The sequence below is a fragment of the Poeciliopsis prolifica genome, unplaced genomic scaffold (genome assembly GCF_027474105.1).
Source record: "Poeciliopsis prolifica strain line A6 unplaced genomic scaffold, Auburn_PproV2 SCAFFOLD013, whole genome shotgun sequence".
In the NCBI taxonomy this organism is placed as follows: domain Eukaryota; kingdom Metazoa; phylum Chordata; class Actinopteri; order Cyprinodontiformes; family Poeciliidae; genus Poeciliopsis; species Poeciliopsis prolifica.
This window is the reverse complement of record NW_026562388.1, coordinates 7,239,635-7,264,088: the sequence shown is the minus strand read 5'-3', so window position 1 is coordinate 7,264,088 and position 24,454 is coordinate 7,239,635. Positions and strand designations below refer to the sequence as shown.

General features: G+C 35.8%; 2 protein-coding genes across 2 annotated transcripts in view; one reads left to right on the top strand and one right to left on the bottom strand.

Annotated features, from left to right (window-relative positions):
• Positions 1 to 7,130: 7,130 nt before the first annotated feature.
• ccr6b (chemokine (C-C motif) receptor 6b) lies at positions 7,131 to 8,230 on the bottom strand. Its single transcript, XM_055038299.1, has one exon. The coding sequence runs from the start codon at positions 8,228 to 8,230 to the stop codon at positions 7,151 to 7,153; it is 1,080 nt and encodes a 359-aa protein (XP_054894274.1). The 3' UTR covers positions 7,131 to 7,150.
• A 6,281-nt stretch (positions 8,231 to 14,511) lies between these two features.
• Positions 14,512 to 24,454, top strand: part of crybg1a (crystallin beta-gamma domain containing 1a) — a 47,458-nt gene continuing 37,515 nt past the window's right edge. The window contains exon 1 of the mRNA XM_055038448.1: positions 14,512 to 14,930. Coding sequence (XP_054894423.1) covers positions 14,629 to 14,930 — 302 coding nt within the window. The 5' untranslated portion in view covers positions 14,512 to 14,628. The remainder of the gene's footprint in view (positions 14,931 to 24,454) is intronic.

Below are 24,454 nucleotides of genomic sequence, written 5' to 3'. Positions count from 1 at the left end.
CCGCTTGTTCTTTTCCTTGTGCTTTGCAGGAGCTTAGAGCTGGAAAACAAATGAGATCATTGGTTTAAATTTGAGATTTATCATTCTAAACTCATGATAGATGAGTTTAGAATGAGACTCTTTTTGGTAGTTCTTTACAAAAATCTGAAATGACTTTATAAAGTGTTTTTATTAAGTGCTTCTATAAATCATCTAAAGTTATTTTTTGTGTGTGGGGAAATGTCTAATATGATTCTAGTCTGTAGTGTTAAATCTTGAAGTGCAAATCCATCAGATTATTTTACACCTTAGCCGTTTCTTTGTCATTTTTGTGTTTCTTGTCTTAGGAAATTTTAGTTTTAAGACCAATGAATGATACCTACAATAAGTAGGAAATGTATTGCTTTAATGGTTTGACAGGCTGCTTCAATCATCTTTTAAACAAGTCAGTTGGCCCAATGAAAGTGGGCTACAAATTATCAGAAAGGAAACAGTGCTGCAAAAATGTTTTTGCCTTCTTTTGTTTTTGCCTTTTTGTCACGCTAGAATGTCTCAGAGCATCAAACATGCATAACTATCAAAAACAGAACTTGAGTGCATATAAAAAGGATACCAAATATCAAATAATACCAAATTCTAAGACAAAAGATGCTAAACCTAAACAATATGACCTTATGTGAAAAATAAACTGTTCATTAAACTTAGACTTGTTATATCTTCTTGGTGACAACGACATACTTGCTAATTAGTTTGTTACACCATTTATTTCTCTGTGCACAAATATAAAAAAAGAGTTGTAATAAATTAGGATCATTTATCACAAAAAAGTCAATTTATTTCAAAACATAAAATTTATATTACATATAATCATATTTGGATAAGTAGTTTAGTAGTTTAGTTTATTTTGACTTACAAGCAAATGAAAACAACAAAATCTGATTCTCTGGAAATCAGAATGTTATGTAAATTTGTTGACCTAATAGTTGTCTGGCCTTCAGTCACTGACACTTGCTATAAGTAGTTCACGAAATATCATTTTCTACTGATCCTGGATGTTAACAGAGATCTGTATCCATCTATAATGGAAAAGGAGTGAGGAGAAAATCTGGCAGGAAAGGGGGCGCAAGAAACAGGTATAAGCAAAATTTAAATCTGTTTTCATTAGGCATAATCAACAAAATTAAAAATAAAATACATTTCATATTAACTTGATTGGATTGCAATGTGTTTACTTCATTTGTCAGATTCACTTCTGCATAACACAGCCACTGCTGCATAATGCAGAGAATTATTCACTTTTTGGTTTTCCTGCACCTTTTTCTGTTTGATTTCCAGTCCTGATCGTTCTTCTGCTTCCCAGCTGTTTGTTATGTTAATGCACTTTGGAGACTTCACAGTTTGCCAAATGTTTGCTCCAACCCTTTCAGCCCAGACTGAAGTATGTCTCTAACATCTGGGCAGATTTCTTAAAATTTCACCCTGGTTAAGTCATGCGGATAAAACGCATCTCATATTTTAGACATGCCCTCATTTTCACCCTTAGATGTAATGAAGTCAAAATGTTTTCTTTTTCTTAGGTGCTCTTCATCATACTGTTAAATATTTTGTTCAGGTTTCCAGTAGGTCTTGTGGACGAACCATGTACTAAATCATCTCTGATCACATGTGAGTGTGACACTACACATTATTTTCAAATATAAATATGTAAAAAACAACTGCTTTCTACGTGTTATTTATTATTTTAACAAATAATTTAGTTTAGAAAGAGACTATGTTCAGAACTGTGAAGTTTGTGTCATGTTATTTACAGTATGTTGACCTGGGAGCACATGTGTTATCTTGCAGATACAAGTGAAACGTGTCAAAAAAGCTACAACTTAAATATTTTTCACATTTTCCATTTGGAAAATATTTAATGTGGTAATATGTAAAACACTGCAAAACCCCCAGAGGTTAAGTGTTTGTCTGAGTTTTTATGTGTGGAATTACCACATAGTCACATGTGCAACATGTGAGAGGAAACTACTATGTGTGAAATATTTTCCCAAAATTCACATGGAAAACATTTAACAAATGTGGAGAAACTGAAATATGAAATATTTTTTCTGGGTTTTGACACCTTGAAAATATATGTTGTGACAGTGAAATCATCTAAATGTAAATATTTTTCACATATTTCACTTGTAGAAATTTTATCATATAAAAATATATGAGATGTTGGAATTTTTTAATTATGTTTTGACATTTGCAAATTATTTTATGTAGTAACTTAGGAGACAAATGTGGAAAGCTCTACATATAGAAGTATTTCCCAGGCATACTGTGTGGAAATCATATTATGCAGTGACAAAGACATATGAGGAATCAATTTTACTGACATCTGAAATGTTTTCCCACATGTTCACATTTGGAGTTTTATACAATGACATAGCATGTATAAACATATGGGAAAATCAACCTATCTACATGTGCTTCACTTTTGGAAATTATAACGTCACCTAAGACAATCATCAGAAAACGTCCAAAGTAAAACACATTTCACAAATTATATTGAGTAACAACATGTTCCTTTAAGGGATTATATGAACGGACCAGCTGGAAGGAAAACTGGTTCGGCAAATTACATTTCCAGTGACAGCACAGATAAAGGGACATTAGTCTTTCTAGAGAGCAAAACAGATCATTACAGTCCTCACAACAAAGAACCTGCCTTAGCATCTCAACTAGAACGTGTGCTCTTTGTTTTGTCAGAGAACTTTTGCTTTTACACTTATATTAGTGAAATAGTGCAAACAAACCAACAATGTTGCAAAATTTGACTAAAATATCTGTCCGTAATAGATAGCTATCAAAGTGTTTCTTACAGTAAAAAGACATTGTGTCGTGATTTTCTAAATCTTGACAAGACAAAGCTGAAGTTGTACAAGCCTCTCTCTATTTCTTCCCACTCATCACATGTTGGAATTTCATTTAGTCAATTGGCTCTCAGCAGTGAAGCTCTCACTCGCCAAGGTGGGGGATTTTTTTCCTCTCACTAATGGAACGTCACTCTCATTTCCAAAGAAAGGCGGATGAAAGAGAGAACTGGAGCACCGCTGAGACCGGGAAATAGGTTTAGCAGTGCAGGACACAAAGGGCAGCAGCACAGAGTTGTGACCCTCACCAAGAGGTAAATGTCATGAGATGGATTTCTGCTATTGTTTGTGCTTCAGACACATGCAAATAATTTTAGCTTTTATGGTTCAAGTGTCTGCAAAAGCAATTGAAGAATAGGTGTGATAGTTCCAGGAAGGATCTGTTGTTATCAGCTTAAAAATCACAATGAATGCATTCACTGGGTAAACTCTGCAATGCAGTACTGCTCGTTTTATACAGAGAATATGAAAAAGGACGTTTTTTAGATGTTTTTACTTCTAAAATACAGTTTTAGAAGTAATAACAATATAAGGAAATCGTTGTGGATAAACTGTGATACAGCGTATTGTGGTGAACTGATTAACTAATCATCTCCTTAGTTAATCAGTTTGGGTAAGGTCTTGAATTTGTATTGTGTTCCTTTAGGTTTGAAGATTCTTAATGTTTGTTAGGCTCATACTGAGTAAATGTTAGACATATGCTAAAAGTGTCTTAATGAATTCTATTTTACTTATATTAGAAGAGAAGAAAAGATCCCAAAACTGTCTGACAACATGCCCCCTGATGAATCATTGGTGCCATGGTTTTACAGGAAAGCTTTTCCACTGTTGGCACTTTTAGGAAAGTGAATCACATGCAATTGTGGTTCCACAGTAAAAGCAGTGACTTCATGTTAGACTTACAGATGGCTTAATGGGAGTAAATATCCTTAATTGACAAGGCTCTGTGGTCTGCTTTAGATTTCTTATCTTCCAGCCCGCTGTCCTTCAAGGGCATCCAGCGCAGCCTTGTTGCAAAATGTGTAGGTAAAACTGAAAGGTTTTTCTGGAATGAGCCTGTGGCGATGAGGGCTTTAAATCATCAATGTAAATATTATTTTACAAGTTTGTTTTCCCTCATGAAGATGAAGACTCATATTTGACCAAAATTCTTGAGCAGGACATCGTGGCCAAAATATATTGTCATAAAGACTAGATGCTGTTTAAAAATCAGTGTCCTTTTCTTTGGAAAAATCAGGGCAAGTAGTGTCACTTTACTTGGTTGTTTAATCCCAAATGAATCCAGGACCCCAACATCAGAGATTCTTGTCACTATCAGTAGGTGCTAGTATGCAACCCAGATATACATTTTCAACAGTTTGTTTTTATGTTTGACGAAAGTTAAGAAAAATTTTCTCATCATTCTGGCATTTAAAAATAGACAATAATTAAATATCAAACCATCCAAGAAAATATTACATGTGGTTTTAAACAGTGTATTTAAATATCTGACTTCAAAGTGGTGGAAAACTTCTGAAAGTGAGACTCAAGCTGTCAACAAATGTTGTCAGTTGCCGTCTGAAACTAAATGGTCAAAAATAATTATGACCTAAATTAAATGCAGCTCTTTGAGGGCCTCCAGTGGACGAGGAAAGAGGAACAGGACTGTCTAAGAATTTCATGCCACTTTCTTTTTACTTTCGAAGAATTAGACTTTGGGTGATTTCAATATCTACACTGTTCAAAAGGATTGTGGTTGTTTCTTCAGGAAGCTGCATCATAAATTTAAAGATGCCATGTGGGTGGAAGGAAAGTGCCAACCACAGGGATGTGTGGTTGTGAAATGAAAGTACCCACATATGCTCAAAGTGTTCAAGACGTAAAACCTGTATTGACAGCATGGTGTCCTGCTGATTCTGACTGGAAGTCCCCATTTCTACATTGCATATTTTGGTGCGCTTCATGAAAGGTTTTGCTATCTTCACACTGTCAAAGCAGGACGCGTGAGAAAAACTGTACTTTTCCACAGAGAGATAAGGCTGCACCACAAAAAAGTCATGACCTGGAATTGTTCTGGGCCTTGCTTCTGCTTTTCTGTAATTTCTGCGTGTGTTTTATTTAGGACATCAGATAAAGGGTATTTTTGCATGCTGACAGCAAAGGTTCATCTATTTAGGTAAAAGTCTTCATCCTGTTTCTTTTATTTATTTTGGTGAGTCAATGTCCATTGTAAAATTAAAATTTAATACATTTTGTTAAATGTTTCCTATTTTCACAGACATTTTTGGACGTAATTGAAGCATTGCAGGATTTGGCAGTAAATTAAAAGAACACATTTTGGTTGCTGCACAAAAATATGCAGCATGTTTAAACAGCATCCTTACCTTTACTGTTTTCATTCAAGAAGGATATTATTTGCATGGTTTTGCAGTATTATATAGAAAGAGCAAATATATAGATGTCCAAGATATGTTTTGGTAATGCAGAGTTTTGAACAAACTCCTAACTTTGTTAAAGGCAAAGCGGTCCCAGACTCATTCAAATGAATTTGGCTACATAAAACAAGTAAATCTAAACATTTTTAAAATGTGTGTAACATACAATTTAACAATATTTTTAAGATTATAATAATCATAATTTGGAGTCTGGCGCACAGGACATTGTGGTCAAAATAAATTGTGTCATAAAGACTAGATGCTGTTTAAAAATCAGTGTTCTTTTCTTTGGACATGTCCATTTAAATTCTGCTGTGGATTACTAAATAATTAATAACTAATTCATTCATTCATTAACACAGATTATATTTTTTTAAATCTATTTTTTATTTATAGAAATATATTGAAGTATTACAAACAGAGAAAAGTCAACAAAAGGAAATCTAAACATTTTTAAAATGTGTGTAAAATGCAACAAAATGACTCAAATAATATTTTAGGTAAAATCAGATGACAGAATGAAATTGGTAAATATTTCACAAACATGTAGTTCTTATACATACTGTATTTCCTTTTTTCTTGGGGTCTTTTATCATTTCTAATTTGATTATCAGCTGTACTGAGTAGCAATCACTTAAAAAGACACAATATTATCTGGCATCCTGAGAAAATGAACTTTAAACAGTGTCAAACATAATTTGATCAAATCTTAGAGGTGATTAATATCCACTAAAATATAAAATATGATATATTATATATCCATATTATATAATACAAAGCATATATATATGAGAGAGAGAGAGAGAGAGAGAGAATTGTAGATTTTATCAAGCACAGTAAGAAATACAAAAAAAGAAGGGCATTTTATCCAATAATAATTCAAAGGTAACATAAGAATGGTTATTGCTAAAGTAAGAGAAAAGTTTAAAATATATTGTTTTCAGAAATTATATTCAGAAAAACACTTTATTTTAAACACTACCATCCACAGGCCTTGTTGTATTATTCCTTTTGTGTTAAGAGTATAATAATTTTTGAAACTTTGTATTTTGAGAAATATGGGACCAAATACAATGGTTGATTGCTGTAAATGTTAAAGGAGGGAGCCTCTAGACTTTCTCAGTTCGATACAAAACAACTTCAAAAAGACCGAGGACATTATCTGAATGATGTTAAGCTGAGTAAAAACAAAACTAGCTGTGGATTTGTAGGTTTTCAATAGAGGGTTTCAAATTTGGTTCGGTTAAAACAGGACTGGACCCTTTCAATATAAGTAACGCGATGTACAAAACAATTACTTTAAAACACTGAAAAAATACTGAAAGCTTTTTGTTTTCATACTTCTTTTAAAACTAGTTTGAATATTAAACTGAGCTTAACATACCATTTGCAGAATGAGGAGAAGTCAAAAGCAGTGTTCACACTACAGCTGAGCGGAGCCGAGCATCGGAGGGTGAATATCATTCTGTATCGGTTCCATTTGTATTACTTGCAACATTTAATCATTTTTGGCATTAAGGCCTGTTTTATACTTAACCAAATGTCATTATTTCTCAAGGTAATAACTTTTTTAGCCTTGAGACATTTACTGTGAGATGGCCCTGTATAACTACACTGAATTGAAATGAAACTGAACACAATTAGCATCTTAATATTCAATTCACACCCTGGTAAAATCTGTTTAAGGGCTTAAACTGGTGGTAGTTTGAGCTCAGGCCCACTTAATATCCATCCAGCTAAAACTTTATGATAATTTGAATATAATTTATTTTTGTTACTGACACATGTGAAACTACACCAAAGTAACTGGGCTAGACAAATCAGAGGTTACTTGCATGGCCGTCAGGCACTGAAGGATGACATGTTGTTTGAAGTGTCCGAGATTATCAGGCCTGAAATGCAAACTTCAGATGTCCCACGTGACGAGCGAGCAAAGTAGAGGTACTTTTTGCCAAAGCACCAAAGGTCAGACAATATCTTCCTGAAGTGGCTCCTGAACTTCACTCCAATAAATGCATAGAGGATTGGATTGAGGCAGCAGTGGAGGTAAGCTATGCTCCTGGAAGTGGCCAGAACCGTGAGTTTGGTATTTACCTCCTCACAGCTTTTCTCCGTAAAAAGAAACACCGTGTGGATCAGGAGAGTCACATTGTAAGGAAAATGACAAATGATAAAGACCACAACAACTGCCCAAACAACCCGGATGGCCTTGTGCCTCTGGCTGTTGTTGGCTTTGCGCAAGGTGCACATAATACTTGAGTAGCAGAAAACCATAACGACAAGAGGAAGAAGGAAGCCAACTGCCATCTGCAGGCTTGGCACCATCACCTTCATCAGCTCTGCAGTCTTTCTGTATTTGAAAGTGAGCTCACATGTCAAAGTTGAACTGGGCTCCATCAGGTTATGTTCTTCAAAGAGCTCAGTGTAGATAAGTGTAGGCAAAGTCAAGAACAGCGCAAACACCCAAACCGCAGAGCAGATCAGACGGCCGTACATGACAGCATGGGAGCGAGAACCGAAGGAGCGCCTGGCTTGAACAATAGCAATGTATCGATCGCCGCTAATGCAGGCGAGCAACAGCATGCCACTGTACAAGTTGATGCTGTAGGCCGAACGCAACATCTTACAAGCCACAGAACCCATAGGCCACCCATTCTGCTCGTTATGTGTGATAAGCGGCAACGCCACCACAAACAGTAAGTCTGCCACAGCCACATTGAACAGATAAACATCTGTCATCGTCTTGGTCCTCTTGTAGAAGCCGCAGGTGATCATCACCAGAATGTTGCCAATCAGGCCGAAGGCGCAGATGATGGAGTGGATGAAGGTGTGAGAGAGGACCTCTTCAGGCGAAGGGCTGAAGCTGCAGGGCTCATCGGAATCATTCCAGGTTGTATAGTAATCAGAAGTTAAATTGTTCATGACTGCAAGCTGAAGAAAAAAAAATACCAAAATTAGCATTCCAATGTTAAAGTTTTTTTTTTACTTTCATAACTTCTCACTAATTACAAAAAAAAACTAATTACATCATCATCAGCTTTAGCGAAGGCACAATTAGGTCCATATGAAAATTGCTAATTTTGATGTAATGTTTTCAGATTTTAAATTACAAACCAACACAAAGTTTTGCGTAGTTGTGAAGTGGAAGGAAAAGGACACGGTTTTTATTTCTTTTTCGTCTGATTTTAATTTTTACAAGTTATACTTTTTATATATGTATCCAGCCCCTTGACACTGAACCCCCCAATAAAATCTTGCAATCAATAATACATTGGCTCCACTTGTGTGTTGTGGAATATCAGTAAAAATCGAACTGCTCAGTGAAAGCCTCAACGATTTGTTTGAGAATATTAGCAAATAACAATACATTGACAAGAACCTAAATACATTTTTGCATTTTTGGTAGCATATAATATCTTCCTTCAAATTCTTTGAATGTTCTTTACTAAACTGATTTCAACGTAACAGTAGAGTTCACAAATCTGCCAGAAGAAGTAAACCAAAAGCTGTGAATTGCTCTGGAGGAAGCAACAACAAGGGAACACAGCTCACACCCTCCTGAAGAAAAGCAGGTGATTATTTGACTAAACCTCCACATTCTTGGTAAATACTCATCAGTTCTTTATTTTTTTCATGTTTTCACAAGATGAAAAACAACCAGCACTCTACTTCTGTTCTGCCTTTCTCTTTCACTGACCCAATTGTGGCCCAATAAGACATTCTGCACACAAAGGTAGCAAGTTGCCTCGTTCTGTGCTTCATCTGATCTCAGGAAAAGATAACAATGGTTATCACACAGGATCTGTGATCTTTTGCAGTAAGTTTATTACCATAGTCAGAATGTTATGTAGGTAGATCAACAAAATGTGATACATTCTGCAGATCAGAAAAGTTCCATTTCCAAAGCTCAAAAACAACTAAGTTTGACTGTGGGAGGGCAGGAAACCTTTGAAAAGAGTGAAAACCTTCAAAAGACGGCAATGTGAAATATTGTGTTTACTACGGTGTTACTGATTGCTTCATTTATGTGTGTTTTCTTGAAATTTTACATTGTTTATATACATATATTTGTTCTTTTTTTTTTATCTTTACATTGTCAATTCTAAAATCATTATAAAAAAAAAACAAAAAAAAAAAACTACTGATTTATAACCAAAATAGAGATAGCAAGGTGAAACCTGCTGTTTTCAGTGTGAGGTATTGGGTATATTTTGTGCCTTTATTATGAATTCTTATGGTTTTCTGTACAAAATAAACTCTTGAAATATATCACTCTGTGTCTTCCATACATTTTGTGTCTCTGTGTAATATATGACTTAATCTCTTCAAAATAAATGAAAAACAAATGTTTTCAGTGGCACAATTTATTCACATTCACCTATGTTTGATCTCATCCATTTCCAACTCTGAGCCCGCTTCTTGTTTAAATCATTGTTAAATACTTTCTGAATTGTGAAATCAGATTATATTTTCAATATGGAAGCCAAAACCTATTTTATATATTTAGTATTATATAGTATGGCTTTTAATTCTATGTATTATGTAGTTTTCAGGCACTCAATCAAGTAAGTATATTTTCTCCAGTTGTTATAAAAATGCTGTGTATATCAAACATGAAATCTGACTTTTTAAATTGAACCCTTGAAACTGGACTGTGTTTGTGAAGGCAAGTGATTAAGCAGGCTGATTTACTGTGAAATGGCCCTATATAACTACACTGCATTGAAATGAAACGGAACATAATTAGCATCTTAATATTCAACTGACACCCTGGTAAAATCTGTTTAAGGGCTTAAACTGGTGGTAGTTTGATTGGCTGACATGAGAGACTCAAGAATTTCTCAAATGTGTGAAAAATTACATGCACCACTCCAGGTATGTTTTTGATGAGATAATAATAATACCATAACATTATATAAAGTTCAAATTTGTCAATTTGTGACCACCTGCATGTCTGACTGGACATGTGTTTCATGAAGTTTATGGAGTTTTTTGTACCATTCTTCTAACTCAAACTTTTTTTTTTCCCGTGGCATTATTTTTGATGTGCTATTTTCCTGCAGGAAATCTTTTGTTGCAATTCTAATAGTCAATTCTTTCATGCATGAATTATGATTCTTTGTGTCAGGATTTTTTTCCAATTTTTGGGGATTTTCTTAAGGCATAAAAAAGGTAGGACAAATATTTTGTAAAAAAAAAAAATTTTATTTTTTTTTTTAGGTGATCAATTGTAATTTTCTCCAAATACAAAGATGTTATTTGAAAAATACATCAGTAGTATTATTCTCTAGGTTTCATATGATGTCCCTGTAAGAGTCATTACAGTAGAATTAGGGTCAGGGCTGGTTGGCATATTGGATTTAACAAAAATTATTTCTTGCATTTGCAGCTGATGGCCAGTAGTTGATAATGTATTTTATGATGCATTAAAGTCCATTTCAGTGGTCTGTGTGCATTTATAACATAAAAATCCACAAGAAGCACAAGACAATGCCTTTTGTATAGCTGTGCACTGTAGTGACCACTATGCGTGAACGGGTTCATTTACCAAAAGAAAACCAATAAAAGCATCATCAATGCAGCCCGTGGAGTATTGCAGTCTTAAATTAATATTTTCTTTCCTCAATCATGTCTTGTGGCAGAGACCTGATAATGTAAAGCATCTTCATATCTCAGTTTGCAAAACTGAGATATGGACAAAGGTTACAGGTTGCCTCGTTCTGTGCTTCATCTGATCTCAAGAAAAGATAACAAAGGTTGTCACACAGAATCTGTGATCTTAAAAATGGACTGCAGCGTAAAACACGTCTATGAAAATATTTTGTGGTTTTTTTTTTTTAAACCAAAAGGGGAAGCATAGATATGTGTCTATTTTATGACAGATTACCAGATTTGATCTTTTCAGGTTCTCCAAATGCTGTTTTTGACAAAACTTCACTAAATGATTCCAGTTTTATTGCTTTACCTCTTGTTTTCCTAAAGTAAAATTTGATACATTTTTAAAGTGTGATGTTATGCAACAAGCACCTCTTCTGAGAACCTGCAAAACTATCCATTTGGTCAAACATGTTCACCAAAACAATCACTTATCAAATAAAATGTATTTAATAAATTAGTGTCATACCTCAACTTTAGTCACACTTCACTGTGAACTTTAGCAAAAAACACCATAAATCTTTATCATGAACTAAAAAGTCAAGCCCTGATTTTTAAAATGAAAAGATTTTGTTATTTCTGATGACCTACCTTCTGAAATGGTGATGTTCGATGTTAAACTTTGTTGATTCAAAGAAGAAAATGACAATGCAGGTGCAGAAACAGCTGCCGGTGAAAACAGTTTTCAGTCAAGACTTAGTTTTATGCCACAGATGTTCTGAGCACAGAAACTGAATCTTAAAATGAGAAGAAGCCGAAGCTAAAACCACATTCTCCCCACCCCTGCTTCTGTCTGAACTGCTTCACTGAACTTGCACCTTTTCTTCTTAAACTCTAGCTAGCTGCTGCCCCAAACTGCACTGCTCTTATCTGATGGCTCCAATAACAAACCACAATTATGCCTGATTCTACACCTGCATCAGTTTTTTCTGTATGTTTTCTTTTTATTATTTTGCATCTTCTAAACAAACTTCAGTCTTCTAAAGTTTGCTTATTTTTACACAGATTAGATGGGCTGTCTTCTCATAGGTGCAGTTAAGAGGAACCTAAAAGTTGAAATGGTTGAAAATTGTGAAAATAAAATTGGTTGAGAAATGGTTGCAGAAACTGTGGCAAAGAGCTGCTGCCTCACCTTGATCTCATTTTCAGTCTTTGAAAGTGTTTTGCCACATGCAAAAACATGGTTCATTCTCTTCAGACCTCAAATCGCCGACTTGATTTGCTCTAAATTTATTTTGTTCATAAAAGTTAGTTCAATATTTTGACATTCTAATTCATTTTTATTTCTTGTGATGCTATTTTTAAATTCACAGTTTATTTGGACGGCCTTCTTGAATCAGCTTGCATCAGGCTAAGGAGTTCAAGAAAAAGCATAAAAATGTGATTAAATTATTGCTTTTGGGACAGACAAGCTTATCTATGTGCTACCTCATCCTGACCAGCAGATAGAGCTGTCATTTTAACTATACAGTGTGGTAAATAAGTATTTACGTCAAAGTTTTTCTGAAAGTAAGTAAATTACTAATGGGCCTGTTGACATTAATCCCCCAGCAGATGTCTGTCACAATCCAGATACTCAAAAATGGTAAATGGTCGGTACTTGTGTAGCGCCTTTCCAAGTCCAGACAACATTCAGGATTGAATGTAGTGAAGCGTATATTCATATATGTTTAATAAAGTGAAATGCCAGAAGAAATAAATACTGAACTCAAAGGTATTTAGACATTGTCATTGTCTGATGACGATGACAAGAAAATATTTTCCTGCAATGCCCCGGTGGAGGTTTCACGTGGTTCTCCAAACAAGCTATTTAATTCAATCTGATATTCGGATCTCACTTTAGATTTTCAATTGCACTCAAGTTGGGTGATATGCTCAACCATTTTGCAAACTTTATTTTCTTTGTGATAAACTGAGACTTCTGTGGGGTTTTTGTTTGGTTATTATTGTGCTGGAAAAAAAAACAGCTTCTTATCTGTCTTTATTAATTTATAAAGACAGTGATATATGTTTTGATGATAAGAAAATGAGCCATTACTGCTGATTGACTCCTTTGACCATCATGTTGCCCTTTGCATGTCCTATATGTTGTATGTGGGATGATATGCAGTGCTATTCATCATCAAAATGTGGTTTGTGTAGTTTGTAGACAAATTTCTACAAATGTTCTGCAGCATACTTTAAACCATCTGTTTCTTCTCCAATGAAACTACAATTGTCAGAGAAGTTTCTGAGAAATCTTTGCAATGATTTTTCTTAATATAACCATTCATGTTAGTTCTATGTCTTTCTGACGCTCACTGCAAGTAGTTCTTTGCTGTTGAACAACTATTATAATATAATGCCATTTTGGGTATTTGATCAGAGGTCTTATAACACCAAACAGTGCACAAATGTTATTCCCAGGTTTGAATTGTGGCTCCAATCGAACAACCAGAACTTGAGAAACATGTAATCAACACAGTTTGTATGTTTAGCAGCAATTAGATTTTTTATTTTTTTTAATACATTAGGAGATTCTTCTGGGACAAAACCTTGGCAATTAAGCAACTGCTAAAACTTAACCAATTACTGGATGTGAATATGACTAACTGTAGATGTTATAAAACATACTGTACAGTATCATGTTGTACAGATATGAAGACTTATCCCATCAATATTCAGTTACTGTAATCATTGTGATTACAGTTCACATATGAGAATGAAAATATTAAGAAAACAAATGTCTCATATATACTATTTAAAATATATCTTTCAAGTAATTAATTTGTTTCCTCCTATAAAGACTTTATGGTTAGTCCTTCTATTAAAAAAACTTATGCCAATTAGCCAATTATGTATTTCAGCTGAAAATCAAGGCGCTTGACAGTGGAGAAGTTGCTCGATTTCCAGTGTGAAGTTTCCACAACCGTTTTGATGTGAAGAGCTACGTTATCTGCTGCTGTGGTTTATGAAGTCCAAAGTCAGCATAGCCAGACACAATTGCATAACACTTCATGTGTAAGTCTGCTGATAAGTTTTATGGAGATGTTGCAGGGCTCATTTTCAGGTGAGCTCAGCAACGACATGGGCTGCATTAGAATATGTGGAGACACCAGAACCAGATGAGCTGAAGGCCACTGGAACCTGAGTTTCCTCGACATCTCGCAGATTTTTACTGAGTGTAAATTTTGTAAGGTGTGTTTTCTGATAATGAATAAGTGAACTGAAAACAAACCTTTGAAATAAGTTACTTTTTTTATTACTATTAAATATGTTTATACAATGGATCCAATGCATTTTCACTCAAAGTAATAAAATAAATAGCTTTTTAGGATAAGATGTCTGAAAATACTTTTAGAAGGAGAAGATCTCCTTACTCCCAGACAATTCCTTCAGAATAAAAATCGTAATCATAATCCCGACAGTCATAAATAAACATCGGACTAAATAAAATGCAAAGATGTTTGCATTAAAATCGGAAGTCGTGTCACATCTTTTGATCTTCCCAGATAGGGCTGCGCTCCTTCACCTGTTGGCGCGCGCCACTGGCTTTGTGGGCACTTCCTTTGCGCTCCACCAACCGGCTCTGCGGGTTATCCTGGTGAGTCAGTCCCCCAGGACGCTTTAAGACAAACTGCTCTCCTCATGTTTACACCTTCGCGCCGTCGGTCCCTGGCTGCACCATGAGTAAGTCCGGCACGCTGAAGGGTTTATTCAAACAAAGATCCACAGAGAAGGAGAACAGGGAGCTGAAACGCGCCGCGACCATCCACCGGGATGATCCGAGCTCCCCGCGACTGCACGACCCGGGCCCCGTCGGCCCAGTCGGCCCCGGAGACGGCAGGACGCCGCCACAGGACGAGATCCTCAGTTCCCCGAAAGAAAAGAAATCAAAGAGGTTCTTGTCTCTGAGGATGAAGAAGAAAAAGCGCAAGGACGAGGCGGGAGACGTGTTCGAGGAACTGGACAGTTTCACCAGCCGCATGTAAGATGAAAACAGTTTCTGGCTTCATGATTCAATCAATTGTCAGGTGTTAGGATTACGTTTATTTGTTTTCTACCTAAATACGGATCTGGGCACAGAAGTCACAAATTATTTAATCAATTTAAATATGAAACACAGCTCACAGTAAAACAAACTTTCTGCAATTCTTGTAATACATCGATATTCATGTTACTTTATCAAATATCAGTCTTTGTCAATATACTGCAATTCAGTAAATGATTGAGATAGTTGTAATACAAGAGATTGAATTTTTTTAACCATAGTTGTTACAAGTGAAATGAAAATACAAATTTTTATATATTTGTAGTGACTTTGTAATTTTTTTATTTATTAGTTATGGATTATTAATGGTGTTTCTAGATAAAGTGGTGATAAACAGGACCATACATTTCTACTGCTGGAAGTTGTGACCTTGATGCTTATATTACTCAATATACTTTTGATAAATCATCACCTCATCATCATCATCTTCATTAAATTTCTACATGTAAATGACTCTAAGCAGAAGTTGTGAAAACAGTGGAAAGTCCCCGAGTGGGTCCTGGCAGTCCACACAGACCTGTTGGAAAGTGTTTCAATTGCATTTGAAGCATCTCACTCAGTGTCTGTTTTCCCCCCTGGCTGTTTGTGGAATCAAAAAGCTTCGCCTTGGTGTTGAACTAGTTTGGTCACGCATCTGGTTGAATCATTATATTTTAAAAATGTTGCGCTTATCTTCTCCAGTTGCACAGTTTTCAATATTAGGTCACACTTCAGGTAAAAAATTATCTGTTTTTGAACTTTTTCCATCGACATTTATTGTCTCTGGTACGAGTCTTACAGCTTTGAAATGTATTGGGCTCACACCTTTCAGTGGTTTGTAGATTATTGGAAACATATTGTTTCACAAGCCAGTGGATCGATTTAAAGACTAGTGTGATATGTACCATTTTCCTAAAGTTGAGCTTTGGAAGAAACTATTTGAATATTTGTTTCCATGTTTTTTTTAGAGAGACCAGTGAAGACACCATTACAATCTAATGTAACCAACTGAAAATGACATTATGTTCTAGTTTTTTAGTTGGTTAGATAAAGAAACTCATTCTGGCTATGTTTGAAGCAGTGAAATTGGGCAGTCCTAATTTAGGCCTAGATTCACAATGTCTAGTACGTTCCCTGCATGCTTTGTGGATCTTAGTCTCATTGAGTCCAGTTGAGCCTTTATCTCTAACTGTTCATAACCAAAAGCAAAGACTTCTGCCCATTGTATCTTCATGTGTTGACACAGAAATATAAAGTTGTTAGCATAAGCATGTTAGCATGCTTTTGCTAAACTCAAGTATAATCATGTTGCTCTGTGCAATGTCTTGCACAGAACCATACAGTTTTACCCATTTTGTAATTTCTCATGATCAACTGCAGCACCAAGATCCAGACTGCATTGAAAGTTAAATTCTTTATAGTTTTTGGGATCAACATAAAAATAAATAGCATTGACCAGCTGCTTAACTTACAAGTGGTCTGGATCCAGGAATATCTTTGTCATCCTTGACCAAGATCTTGGTCTTGCGTTTGTTTTCAACACAGGCAACAAGTGGAGATAATTGGAAAGAAAGAAAACCTGCTGCACAGGATGGGACACATTTCCTTATTCAGTTGATTATATGTGACTCAGGCAGGATGGAAATGTGTCAGGTGATCTGGGCAAATACGACTAACGCAAGTGACAGAAGTTATAAAAAACACAACATATACAAACAGGTCATATTCAGCCATGACATACTCACTTAACTATTAACAAGAAAAACAAACTGCTGAGTCAGTTGTAGGATTGTTTATTCAGGTTGAAAGAACCCAACAGGTTGTTGGTGCTAAGATATATGTGTGGACTTACTTTCTTTTTTATTCCAAAGAAATGTTTGGTTAGTGATGCTTTTAAAAAAAAATCCCACATGCAACAAAATATTTACAGACGCACATTTGAGATGTCAAGGATCTAACTTAACAGTAGTTCTTATTCTAATACATATAACTGAAAATCATATTTCAGTAGCATTAAAAGGTTTTAAACATTCCTCTTGCTTAGAGTTTGATTGATCTAGATTTGGAAGTGAACATGAACTCAGTGGCTGCTTTCACGTCCTCCACTGCCATTCTGAAACAGGGCAGAAAATGTATGCAATTGTTCAAATTGTTCAAAACTCCTCCCTGTGTTCACTAGTTGGCCCGGTTTAAATCCAACTGGAGAAATACCAGATGGAGCATTGATGGGAGATGAGAATTGAGTGGAATTGCAAGGACAAGGACAGGCTATCAGATTAAAACTCCAATGTTTTAAATTAAGCAAAATCTGGTAAAGAATGACAGTGATTTATATGAATGTAGTATTTGGGACTTCCAATATATTATCTTCAAGGTTACATATTGACTTTTAGGCCCATCCATAATCTAACATGCTTATCCTTTCAGGGTAGCGAGGGGGGCTGGTGCCTATGTCCCTTGGTGAATGGGCAAGAGGCAGGGTACATCCTGGACCCGTTGCCAGATGAGATGTCAAGGATCTACCTTAACAGTAGACAACCTTAACTCTGTGCTGTCCTGATTTGCAGGGCAGTACAGGATGAATAACTATACACAGGAGAGAACCCATGCATGCACATTGTTCTCCATCAGATACAAATTGAGACCCTGGCTTAGCTTCTCCATACAGAGGAAATATCAGTGGCTCTTATTGGAAGAAAACTAATATTGCTTCCAGTGAGAAGCAACATTTTACTTAAACAAAAAGATTAGTTTAAACAATTTTTTTTCCTGTGGTTTTGGATAGTTTTATGCCTGTGAGTAGAAACTTAAAAACTCACAAAAGATTGTGGAGTTACTCTGTGTGTCGCAGTGCTACTCAGTTTACTGAAAATTAAAACAAAAAAAAAAAGATTAGCATGTGCAGTAAGGCATGGGAACAGCACAGTCTGTTCTAACGTTCTGATAAAAGTAAGGAATTGGCTCTGGTTCAGCATTTCAGTGGTGATGCAGGCCTTCATTCACAGCTGAATATTGAAAACATCCTGAAGATCTTTGAAAGTTCTCAGCATAGAAACTTGAACAGTTTCAAAATGAGCCTCTAGTAGATCTGATAATGCAGTCATGCTCTTCTGTTATGCTGTTGGTGTTTTAGGTGAGGGCGTGGAGGCTTAATGTTTTTATAAAGCTGAGCCTTTTCTGCAAACTTCTCCTGTGGTCTCTCTGTATAACTGAATTAATAAATAATATTCCTTTTATGCCATTCATATCTGTTTTGTCAATTTTGATAATCTCCTTGGAGATTTTTTTTTTGTTTTGTGTTTTTTTTACTTTATTGAGCTCAAATCTGATCTTTCTGACTGTCTGGGTTACCTGGGGAAGATGTTACGAAAGATTTGCTGGGATTTTTCTCTTGAACTCTGGTCCTGTTAGTTTAGTTTAATCCATAAAGTGACAATTATGCTTCAGGAGAAATTTACAACTATAAAACCTTTGTATGATGGGTGATGAATCAGTGATTTGTCATTCAGAGCTGACAGACAACCTACATATGATTTTAGGTGGGAAAACCTGTGCTGTGAGCTGGTGCAGATAAAAAAGTAGGACAGAACATTTAACACAAAGGACATGTTTCTATCAAACATGTCAAGAGTTTCTTGCTTTATCCAATTATATAACCAGTTTTGATTTGCTTGGGGTCATTGTTCTTTTTAAGCAAGCATACGTTTCAATTAGCCGATTTTATATGAATTTTATAGCTAACAGGTTATTCTCTATTTTAATTATGCTTTCAGTAGAAACATGTTTGGTTGAACAGGCCCCAGCATGATGCTACCAAATTTATGCATATATCTTCAGAAGGAATTTAGCTTGTGGAAATGCTTGAAGGTGTTGATTATGGAGTTTGACTTGCAAAAGTGTTAGAAAAATGTAGCTTTATTGATATTGTCTTCAGAAATAGTGCTATGTGTATGTATTTTATCTTGTATACTTTGAACCTGTAAGTAAGACTTTGATCCTAATTGGAGATCCTCAAACTTTTACAGATAAACCCTAAATAATTGAAGCTGTTTACTGTGTGATCATTAAATGCCTGAAAAAGAAAGCTTAATGTAACTTATTAAGAGCCTAATATTAATATAATGTTAATTCCCATGATAAATATATGCGAGCTAGAAGTAGTTGCTAAAAGCATGGCTCCATACACAGAAATGTTGGGTGAAAAACCTAAGAACATTAACTTCAGAGTTCATTCATCAAAACAAATGTTTATGAACTCTTTCTAATTAGTAACTGAAAACAAGACAGTTCCAGTGAAGTCTTTAATGCCACCTTTCAGGTTTTGTTAGTTGTCTTTAAACTATGCTGTATTCAAAACAGTGTTTAACTCATGGTGTCTAAGGTTGACAAATGAGGAATCTCTTGATGTTACTTTTGCCTTCTCATTGTCTGTGCACGCAATTGCGGTAGAAGGGAATTTCCCAGATCAGCATGAATCTGCCCAAACTAATGCTTATAAATATTTTTATTTTTATAAACTTCATGTTTTTCCCTTTGTTCTTGTGAGGTACAATTCCTTAACAAATGAGCCAACACAGTGTTGCCTGGTGCCCAGTAAAAACAACAGATCTACAAATATCAGACCAACAAAAGCAGACAGGAAGCCTGGATTAAAAAGGCTCAGACCGTATTTGAATATTTGTGTGTACAACATGACCTCCGAAGCTTTTGACTGTTGGACCTGAGCTTTTGTTCAGTGCTGTATACACACACACCTGTTCACACCTACTTATTCATATTCAAGCAGAAATGTGCTACATTTGCACAGATGCAACTATATGTGTAGGATATTTTACACAGGACATTTAGTTAACACACTAAAGTACAGTTTCTGAATGTCATTTGAACGAGCAAAAGTAATTTTATCCAGAAAATATGTGAAGTACAGCAACTACAATTCATTTTCACCTGTTTCTTTTTCAACACCATTTTATGTTAAGGACGTTTTGTTTGTGATTGGTGAAAATGGTGCTCTTTCATTGGTCAATGCTTACATGTTTCACAGTGATACAGACCTGTTTTTAGTTGCTGTGTGTTCTCCTGAACACAATAACTAAAATCTATTTCAACAATGCTTTGAAGTTTAAGTTATTTTTACACAGTTTGTTAGAGCTGTGCAAGGGCTTTACAAGAAGGCTTTACAAAGAAAATTGTAGCAGCTTTTTAGATTTGTATCTCTGTGAAGAATTCAGGAACAGTAACACTGCCTAAAGTGGCCTACAATTTAAGTGAGTTCAACCTAAAAGCAGAGTGAAAGATCCTAAAAGAAGACTAGTCGCTGTTGATGTTAAAATGCATGCAAGTCCAAGCGATCTGCAAGAGGGATTTAACTAGTTGTTGTTTAATTATGTTGGGACATGCAGATAATGACACCTGATTACTATTCAAGAATGTCCAAAGCATCATTTTCACACCCCGGCAGAGGTGTCATAGTTTGGGGTTGCTTTGTTGCAAGTACTTGTGGTGGATTTTATGAGGTTGAATTTTCAACCTCATAAAATCCACCATGATTTACAGCATTGATCAGTGCGCTTTGGAAAAACACAAGACAATTCATTAAAAAATTTAACTGAAGTAGAGCTGGAACATTATATGACAACCAGAACTCACCAGTAAATCAACCAACAATTAGGTACAAAACTCTGATGGGTAATTCTCAGGTCAGACTCTGATGATTTCTTTTTCTGTTGAATCAAAAAACCTTCTGCACATTTTTTCTTCTACATAGCCCAAATTGTAATCTGCAGGTTAGATTGCAAAGATAATCAAATGGAAATAAATCCCACATTGAACTTTTGTTTTCTCAGAGCCTGGAATGAATCTGTATGCCATTCCCTAATTCTCACACATCAACAGATCTGTCATTCCCTAAAGCAGCTCCAGTTAATCCACCACCTGATTCCTGGTGTTCTTTGGCATTGAACCACCACATTTTTGAAAAAACTGTCCTTACGTATCAGCCCACTGGAGTTTCTTGAGCGGGAGAAAAACCCTTCAGCAATGCAGATATTACCTAATTTCTAAAAAAGACGTATGACTTTATGAAACATTTTTATTTTCTGAGAAATTTAAGCAGATGGTCACAGGTACAGGTGTCCGAGGAAAAAGTCTGTCTAAAGTATTGGTAATTTCTCTGTTCTTACTGAACAGGAACATAAGTTCAGAGTGACAATTTCCTGCACAAAGTGAAAATAGATCAACTAAAATCTTGCCTGTTGCTCCAGGGACAGGCCAGAGATTGTGCAATGTAGTGACATATGAATGATTTACAGTGAGATGCTTTGTTTTTTTGAAACCTTAAACAGGTTTTAAGGTAAAAAAATTCCTTCTGCAGAAATTGTCTTCTGTAAAATTGTATTCAGAGCTTTCACATTGTGTTCAGTCTTCCATAATGTTCCATAAATATTGACTTGATCAAAACTACTTTCCTGGAACATGGTGTGCTAAATAGTCAAAAATCATTTTATAAAGCCTCCAAGCAGATAAATTGCCTTAATGGTCAAGGTACTCAAATCACTCAATAATTCATTTCAGCCTTACTGTACTAAAACTTTCTTCAGCTTAACAGAAACAAAACTGAAGTTATTATTTTACTCTCACAGACATTGATCTCAGTACAGCTCTTATAAACATTATCATTTCATCTCCCTGAAACATGAAACTCATTTGCTTCTTTCTTCCTTTTTCCTTTACTAATAAAAATAATCCAGATGTAAATTAATTACATTCTCAGTTGAGTGTTACTTCCCACAACCTATGAAAAATAAATCTTGGGAAATACCAACAATTATTGAGGAATGTGAAAAAGACCTTTAGTCATATTTGGTCAGCAGTAGTTTTGGCCTTGGAACTTTCCCAAAGATGACATTGCTGTCTTGAGTCATTCTTTCAGTCATAAACAATGATGTTGACTGAGGAAAACTGGGCCTGCGGTTCTTTTGTGTTGATTAATTATGGTCGGTGTGCCCATCCAGGGAAGGTTCCCCACTTTTCTATGTTCTCTCCATTTATAATTTATGGCATTCACTCACTGTGGTTCACTGATATCCCAAAAGCATTGTACACAAGAGTGATTGGCAGCGCTAAGACCTCCCTCTTGATTGGTTATTTGTAACTGGGAGAGGTGCATTTTTGTAGACGACAATAGTAGTAGTAGGGGGAGAGCTCGATTTTTTTGTCACTGTCTCGTATTACAACGTCACGACATATTGAGAGTTTTAATAAATATGTAAAAAAAAAATATATATATATATATATATATATATATATATATATATATATATATATATATATATATATATATATATATGTAACAGCTTCCCCTTTATGCCCGTCCCGTCATACACACAGAGGAGGCCAGTTGGTTGAATTTTCTGTAATAACTGTAATAAATGGTCAACACAAATTAGTACAGTGAGCTCCACTACTGGTCCATCAGCTCTCCGCATACACAGTAGAGCGCTCAACAGACTGCGTCACAAACAATCATTACAATCTGGCTTAACAACATATTTTTCTAACAAATGATCGTATAGTGATATTTGATTATTAATACTTCTTTAAAATTAATTTAACACATTCTATTCTATTTCCTATAAATAAAGAAAAAAAATAGACAGACAACAATCAAATTTAACTAATAAACTAATTAACAGTAACTTCTAACTGAAACAGGGAACAAACAAACTGACAAGCTGGTAAATACAGCAAACCGACAATACAACAGACAAACCGACAACTCAACTGAAGAAAAACTGACAACATAACTGACAAAATAATTTACTAATAAATAATATAATATAATTACCTGTAATAAATGGTCAACACAAATTAGTACAGTGAGCTCCACTACTGGTCCATCAGCTCTCCGCATACTGCAATAAAACTCCACGTCAGTCTTTGAGCACACCTACTATGACTATTCAGAAAAGAACTGGATTTGGTGACTTACCACAGTAGAGCGCTCAACAGACTGCGTGGAATTTACGGTTTAGCTTTGTATTTATAGGCAACCAGTAGGGGCGCCAAAAACCATTCATCACATGGTAATTACAAAACATATTTTAGCAAGAATTTCATCTTAATACCCGTTACATACACCCCCCTGAAATTCTGCTAAATATGAAAAATATGATCAAACAAAACAAAACAATCAAATAAAGTGGGTGTACTAAGGAAAAAGCAAAAAAAAGAAAAAAAAAAAAAAAAAAAAGTGCAACACTAGGAACGAAAGTGGGTATACTTGTCAGTGCAAAAACTCTGCCAAAAGGGAGTATGTAAAGAAAGGAGTTGATCAAATTCCTAACTAAACACAGACTCAAAAGTGCCCATTACACCTTTGAAATGTAACACTGTTCCTATGACCCTAAAAGCACTACTCAAGCACCTCTATGGTTAACACGGTTTTAACTCTGCTACTTAAACTGAAAATGCATTTGAAAAAAATGAAATTAGGGAACTAACAGACACTGCAGATAAAGAAGTTTCATCTACTTCTTGATTATTCATCTCACAAATAAGACGTTTGGGAGGCCTGATGGAACTACAGTCCCTAAGAATACGACGGTCAAGCTTTGTAGAAACAATTTGAGGTGAGGAGCCTGGAATGTCTGAACAGTCATCGTTTGGAGCAGCCGTCACAGGAGCGTCAACGTCTGTGAGGTATTTGTCAGGAGCGAACATGTCTGTGGAAGGGGCTGTCATCATGTCTGAGGGTAGAATGTCACTGTCACTGTCACTGTTCTCCGGCTCATCAGGTGTGTCTGGACATAGACCACTTCCATGCGCAGCAGTAGTACTGTCAGATTCGTGGTCCTCAGCATTCTCACATGGCAAGAAGCTAACAGAGAGTAGCAGGTTTCTGTGGACAACTTTCTCTCTGCCCGTTAGGACATCTTGAACTCTGTAGACATTGATATCAGGCCTGACTGATATGACCTCATAAGGGGTAGATTCCCACTTGTCTGCAATCTTGCGTTTTCCTTGCACTCCTCTGTTGGCAATCAGGACTCTGTCTCCAATGACGAGAGGTGAGCCTTTGATCTTACGGTTGTACAGGTTGGCATGGCGAGTCTGTTCCTTGAGACTGTTTTTCTGCACAATTTGAGCAGCCTTGTGTAGATCTTTTTTTTGGTGGGAAACAAAGTCTGAGTGGTTGACAACAGTGTTGTCGGTAAGGGTATGTTGAAACATCACGTCAACAGGTAGACGAGGGATCCTTCCAAATAGCAGGTAGAATGGTGCGAACCCTGTTGTCTCATGCTCTGTGCAGTTATAGCAGAAGGTTAGTAGTTGTAGCATTTGTGGCCACTTTGCTTTTGGCTGAGGAGGAAGGGATCTGATCATGTCTCCCAGAGTCCTGTTGAATCTCTCTGCAACACCATTCCCCATGGGGTGATAGGGAGTTGTATGGGATTTCTGTATTCCAGCCATTTCTAGAAGCT